The sequence below is a fragment of the Cornus florida genome, unplaced genomic scaffold (assembly GCF_030987335.1).
Source record: "Cornus florida cultivar Cherokee Brave unplaced genomic scaffold, ASM3098733v1 CherokeeBrave_3.0.0_Hap2_Chr03, whole genome shotgun sequence".
NCBI classification, from domain to species: Eukaryota; Viridiplantae; Streptophyta; class Magnoliopsida; order Cornales; family Cornaceae; genus Cornus; species Cornus florida.
Genome location: NW_026775573.1, coordinates 8,191,407 through 8,198,755, shown reverse-complemented (window position 1 = coordinate 8,198,755; position 7,349 = coordinate 8,191,407). Strand labels below are relative to the sequence as shown.

At 36.5% G+C, this 7,349-nt stretch overlaps 1 protein-coding gene across 1 annotated transcript; it reads right to left on the bottom strand.

The window, feature by feature from the left end:
- Window positions 1-956: 956 nt before the first annotated feature.
- Window positions 957-2,295, bottom strand: LOC132299314 (DNA damage-repair/toleration protein DRT100). The gene has a single exon (XM_059795846.1). The coding sequence runs from the start codon at window positions 2,137-2,139 to the stop codon at window positions 1,054-1,056; it is 1,086 nt and encodes a 361-aa protein (XP_059651829.1). The 5' UTR covers window positions 2,140-2,295; the 3' UTR covers window positions 957-1,053.
- Between the last annotated feature and the right edge of the window lie 5,054 nt (window positions 2,296-7,349).

Sequence of the window (7,349 nt, the reverse complement as noted above, 5' to 3'; positions counted from 1 at the left end):
TATTGATCCACCAGTAGCTCTCACATGGCATCGGAACTCGACCTCCCGTTTGCTTGTGAGTTCTGTACAACCTTTATTACACCATATTTCAATACTACAGTACCTACTGACATGTTTCAGAGAAAGAACAAAACTTCATCATCACTCCTTGTACTTATTAATGATATTTAGATAATGATTCATAAGTGAAGAGACTGAGGAAATTAATTGCAAGACAGAAAACAGAGGATAATGCGGAGAAAAATGAGGACATATTTCATATAATCAAATCTTAACTAGTTGAAAAAAAGACATGTTTTTCGAAGTGACGTATTCAATAATGCGGCACCAAAACACGAGGAAACAGTTAGTAGATTTTCCTAGTTGTTGAGTAATTAGCAACCTTCACGAACATACTCTTACAAGAGCGCACTAAAATTTGTATTTTTATGGGCACTAGCAACATGCTTTTGACACACTGGTGGTAAATTAAAGCAACATTTTGGAACTACACCAAGAAAAGAGCATCTCCTCTGTGATAGTTTTATCTTCACTGTCGGCCAATCTGATAGGAAATTTAGTGATATGTTTTACAAAAATATTATAATGTTTGATCTTTTATTTCAACATTTTGGCATCCCAATATTCAGAACAGATATAATACATAAGAGAGAATTTTAAATCCTAATAATTTTGGCCCAACCAATCTTTAATGATAAAAGATATTAATTCACATTGACCGAGATTAACTAAAGTCTTAAAAATATATTCAAAAAAAAAAAATATTATATTATCCGGTTCAATCACTAAAAAAACATATAAGTAAACTAGTAATAAGTTAATTAAAAATGGCTATCTTTATATTTAATTATAAAATTAATTAATTAAAAAACAATACTACAAGATTACAAGGATATACTTGCCTGCTTTATTTGTTTATTTATTTATTATTATTTTTTTCAAACTAAACATGATGATTTTCTTCATAAAATTTGTCAAACTGACGGCATGCATGCAAGACAGTATTAAGATTGACTGCCAAAATAATGGTACACATTAAACATTATTCCAGGTTCATAACTCTGAACCAGAAAGACAATTATTATTGGTAAACGACGCCGCTTCAAGGTGATCATACGCCTCCAAACTCGCCGGAAATGGCCCACAGAGGTTGTTGTGACTCAGATCCAAGTGTCCTATATACCTCACGGACGACATCGTTTTTGGCATCTTACCCTTCAACTTGTTGTAGGACAAATCGAGTGTAGTGAAATACGATTTGGAGCAGAACACGTCCGGTATACAACCTTCGATACAGTTCCGGCTCAAGTTCACTATATTCAAACCGGTGTTGCTCAACAACGTCGACGGAATCTCGCCGGAGAGTTGGTTGCTGTCTAAGTTCAACGTCGAGAGGACTCGCATTTCGCCGAGTTGGGAAGGGATCGAACCGGAGATCTGGTTCATGGAGAGGTCTAGGTCGGCGAGTCGGCGGAGGTAAGCGATTGAGCACGGTATTGATCCAGTGAGCTGGTTTCGACTCAGTAATGCTCGGCTCATCATTTTGAGTTTACCGATATCCGCCGGAATTTCGCCGGATATTTTGTTGTTGCTGAGATCGAGGTGCTTGAGGATGTCGAGTTTGACGATAGACGGAGGGATTTCGCCGGAAATTTTGTTGTCAGCGATATTGAAAACGGTGAGTCGACTCAGTTTGCCGATGTCTGCCGGTATTTGTCCGGTGACTTGGTTTCCGATGAGGTCAAGGATCCCGAGATTGGAGAGGGAAGTGATACAAGCCGGAATATCTCCGGAGATACCCTTCCAGTCGGCGACGATGAGAGTGGTCAGACCGTCGAGTTGGCAGAGTGACGGCGAGAGTGAACCGGTCATGAAGCCAGACCGGCCAGCTTTTTCGAATATCGGGTCTTCGGACTCACCTCGGAGGGTTAAATCGGAGACCCGACCGGCCGTCGGGTCGCAGTTGACGCCGTACCAGTTGTGGCAACAGTCAGTGCCTGACCACGAGTCGAAGATGCCCAAGTAGGGCTCGCTGAGGGCTTCTTTGAAGGCCAAGAGAGCAGCCCTGTCTGACGGCGGACAGGAGTTAACGGCTAAAGTAACGGCGAGTATGATGAGTGAGACCAAGAACAACCCCATTTCTCAATCTGGGAGGTAAGAGCTAGCACTGATCTCTCTCTCTGATAATATGTTTCTCTCTCTAGAATAAGTGAGTGTGTACTGTGTGGTGTTTGTGTTTACAGAGTCTGTGATGTAATAATGGAGTACGTTGTTTGTGGCATCTCTGACCTTCTTCCAGAGTAGAGACAGACTAGACATTATGGGGGTGTTTGGGTCTTGGCATATAGATTTCAATAGACGGAAATACCCTTATCGTAAGCATAATAACAGTAAAGGACGACCAGTTGGTGATGGGTCATTGGACGACAGTTGGTGATGGGTTATTGGGGAGGAGATTAAAGAATTCACGTGACCGTATCTTACCCACGAGTCACGACTCGATCATTAAGTGAGTTCAAACATGTCAATTATTATTATTATACTTTTATAAAATTTTCATATCAGCTCCACGAAATTACCAAAAAAACATATATCTCACACAAATTCCTAGGTCCATGAGTTACAGGGATGTCAATAGCATTCTTAGGAGTTGGATTCGGTGCTATCAACTGTTGGTGTTTTTCAATTTTGGACGGACCAAATTCGACCACGTCAGCAGTCTACTTAACCTTGGTTTAGGGGTTGGTTTGGTTTCACCACCCACGGTTAAACCAAATTTTTCAAAATTTGGTTTTCAAATCCTGTCCAAATAATTTCAAATTCAGTCAAACCCTATTAAGAACCCTACTTTCAGCCACTTTCTGCCACTGAAGCGTAAAATACCCACAGTTTTTCAATCACTGTTCGACGCTGAACCCTAACCCTAATTCCCTCTCTAACTGTTCATCTTCCTAATTTTCAGGCACCGGACACAGAGCACCACTTTTGGTTGGGCCTGATTGAGTCAACTACTATAACCACTTTCGTTTGGCCAGCCTTCCCCAAAAAACGTTTCGCCTTAGTTCGAATTGAAAATTCTAGGGTTTGGTCCCTTCACTTCACCGTTGCGAATCTTTAGCCCTCTTTTTCCTATTATGTCTCTCCACGTTCTCATGTTGACTCGTAGTGTACGTAAAGGTAAACACGTCCAATTTGCCACCCCTTTTGATACCGATACAAAGGATGATAGCTACTATCCTTCGGATTTTATGGCTTCTTCTCCAGAAGATGATAGTTTTGATGACGAATATATTGATGAAAGAGTCGGGAGCTCTGAAAAAGAGAGTGGAAAGCATAAGCCGAAACAGGATAGGGTCGGGAACTCTGAGAAAAAGAGTGGAAAGCGTAAACGAAAACGAGAAATAGTCGTGAGCTTTGATAAAGAGAGTGGAAACCATAAGCGGAAACGGGAGAGAGTCTGGACTTTTCAAAACGCAAGGCCACATCCTGCAGGAGCATACTTCATATTTAGGTAACTGTTATTTTCACTACTTCGGTAGACTATAAATGTGTAACATGGAAGTCTCATAATGCCATATTGAAGGATATAACATAACTTCGAAAGGATATGTTCTCAGAGATTCAAAAGTTGTTTGGGAATCATGTGCACAAAATTACTCCAAAACACAGACGTAGCCTTATGAAAGTAAAAAAATACATGGCATAAATTAGATTGGAGTAAAACCAAACTAAAACAACAATTAACATATCATTGATTGTTCCGTGCTTCGTGAAAAGTGACAGTAATCCTTAATGAACCCTTGTCACCATATTCAAAGGCCTGTAATATTTTTATTGCTTACAAACACACAAAAGAGGAATCAATATTTGGAAAAGTGTAGATATGCTAACAACTAGTGTCGGTTTATATGCTATTTATCAGGTCTGAATGTTTAAGAGTAAGAAAGTTCATAGGAGTCAAAAAGAGCATGATTTCTTTTACCTTGGGATTAGAAAGGCTTGGGATAATATGGAGCCGGACAAGAAGAAGAAATACAAAGACGCGTTCAGAACTGAAATGGAACAGTACAAGCTTGCTCATCCCAAATCAAAGCAAAACAAAAAAAGGTAATACATTAATTACTCTTACCCTTTTGTAGATTTATATCATTGAATCAATTTTATTTTAAATGTCTTAAAAAGGATAGAACAAATATGTGTGCAAGAAAAAATAAAATAAAAAGATAGTTAAATATGTAAATTATTGTACCAGAGATCTGTACAATTGTTTGTGGTTATTTTCGTCTTAGACTTTCGGTTTTGAACCTTTATTTGTTTCAACCCTTATTTCATTTAAACTTCCACCCAAATATGGTTCATAAGTACAAATGTTAACCTTGGAATGTTGGGTTTAGCAGGTGTGTTACGCAATATCTCAATAAACATAAAATGTATATTAATTGACAAATATGACTAAAATGTTTACGTAATTTAACCTTTGAATGTCAATAATGGTAATCCAAAACATGAATCATTGGATTATCACTAATATTTGTGGTATGGTTTTTTGGTGCAATAGGTCAAATGCCATAAAATATATATAAATTGAGAAATATCACCCTCCACTATAGTCCTAACTCCTAACATGCATTATTATGATACATCAGTCTCATTTATGTCACCACTGAACAACATGCAATGGATGCACATTGACACAAATCGCATGCCAGTTCATCTTCATCAATTGCCGAACTTTCCCAAAACATTTCACACTTCATTGGACAACAATCAGGAAACCTATCGATTATGGGTCCCCACAGCAGACCTCGTTCATGAATGATTGCTATCATGGTACTACGCATGTCCTTCTCTTTCATCAAAACATTCCAATCTTTCTTAAGATCTATGAGTACATTTATGCTAGAATACTTATTAATGTCGTTGCCATTTAAAAGTATAATAGCCAAGGTGAAATCACAACCTACATGTCCCAAAGATTTTCCTAGCGAAAGGTATTTGAATCCCTCCTCCCACGTATAAATGTTATCATTATTAGTTGCTGCAAAACATAGCTCATGTACTAAGAAATTACTTCAAATTATAATGAAGGTAACATAAAAATTACATTTTTTTTAATACTACATAACTAACTGTGGTTGCAGGCCTTACAACTCCGACGACAAACATGGCATCTGAATTATTGCTTTCAATACATGTTTTTAGCAATTTGCTTTTCGGTTGGTCTAAATGGAATACTAGGTCTTGTTGTATTCTCCTTATTGACTCGAACGATAATTGTTGGAGAGTTTCTCGCTTACATCCTAAATTATAAAGCTTCTTAGAACTGCATGGTGGTTCGTTGTCGCAACACTCCAAATTTGTGCAAAAATAGTGTGGCCAAGTTTTAAATTTATAAAAAGCCACTACTAACTCTAACTACTAAATATAGTTAGGGTGCGTAGGGATCATCCCAAGGAATTGTGGGCATATTTGCAATGGAAACAATAAATAGGGTTAGTAGGTCAAGTGATAAAAAGGTGGTTTGTTTGGTTGATTAAACTACAATGTAAATGAATGCAATACTAAGCAACTTAAGTAAATAAAATGGTAGAGAACAATAGAGAGATGTCTTGGGATTTAGAGGTCACCATTAAACATGTGATACCCCCGGATTTCCGAATGCGTGTTGGCCAGGCCCACGCCCGAATACCCAAGGATATCAAAACAAATTGATAATAAACGAACACAGAGTACAAAAGAATAAAGAAGAATAAATGAAATGTTGACAAGAAACTAAAATGATAATCTAATAATAAACCTCAGAATATATTTCCATTAATTAATAAACTATTCTGATACAACTGATCGTCCAAAATACAACTCGGGAATCCAGACTGTGTGGACCCCTAGAAAATTCAAACTAAACAAATGACAGCAATAACTGTCTAAATCAGGAAACTGAATCATAAAGGAACTCCTATGTAGCATCGGAAGAATGAAGTAGACTGATCCCTACTCAGCACGAACAACCTCTACTCCTGACGAACACTTAAAAAATAACGGTGGGTCAGACCCACAAACAAGTTCTACTCTAATACAGTCCAAGCAGAGATCCGATACACGTATACATCATAGTCAATCCAACAGTAACTAGTAGTCCGTATATATATATATATATATATATATATATATATACACACACTAAAGGAACCTCACTAGACTACAGGGTTGTCTCAACCTGAATAGTAGACAACATGCAAAACGCACATATAGTGGGCATGAGTACCTAGACCTACCAGGTACACAACTACACTATATCTAGATACACATCCCTGGCGATATACGCGCCCTAACCACTGATCCTGAGACTCAAACTTATATCATGGCACCATACTTATATATATATAATCTAGTAACCATCCTATCCAGTATAAATTAATCCTCCATAAGTCATTCAACTTGTTCAGCTGACCTGACTTGAATATAAGTAGGACTTAACATTTTAGTTAATCCATTCCCTTATATAATAAATTAATCCTCCATAAGTCATTTCAACTTGTTCAGCTGACCTGACTTAAATATAAGTAAGACTTAACATTTTAGTTAATCCATTTCCTTATATAAAATATATAGGACTTAACTGATAAGTTAATCCATTCCTAGAATACCACCGTCCCATACCGGTGCATTAAATCACACAATCCAACAATTGATATAACTATTAAGGAAATACATCAAACATTCCATAAATAACTATGATAAATATGATATCAAGTTATCACATAATATGAATGACTTATTATTTCTTTAAACTTCCTATATCATATGTCCTACACAAACTGAATCTTATACATAATGATATTTTATTATACCGTTAAATAAATATTCTCTATATCCAATTCATCCTATACATTTAATCTCAATTGCTAAAACATTTTAAAAGATTAAATCCATTCATTTCTTTAAAACATTTAAATAGCAAACATCATTATGATTGAGTCTATTTAAATTTATTAAAACCCAAACCTATTCCCTATTTAATGTTCAGGAATCCTAGGCATGTTTCTACGTTCCATCACTCCACAGATATGAAAAATACATAATTTACACATGTAAAAATTCACACAAGAAATCAAATCAAAATCATGCATTTTATCAATTCATAACACAAGAACAGATATGAACCAATTTCATAAAACCTATATTCTAATCCAATTAAACATGCATAATTATTTAATTTTATGTATTTAATAAATCCTGAAATTTCCTAGGCATGTACAGAAACACGAATCAAAAGGGAAGAGATAGAAGAAGAATTTGCCTTAAACTTTCGGATCGAAAGTTAAACTTTTTCTTCCTTGATCTTCTCT

Excerpts from the sequence above, each read along its gene's own strand:
- LOC132299314 (XM_059795846.1), bottom strand. The coding sequence starts at position 2,139 with ATGGGGTTGTTCTTGGTCTCACTCATCATACTCGCCGTTACTTTAGCC.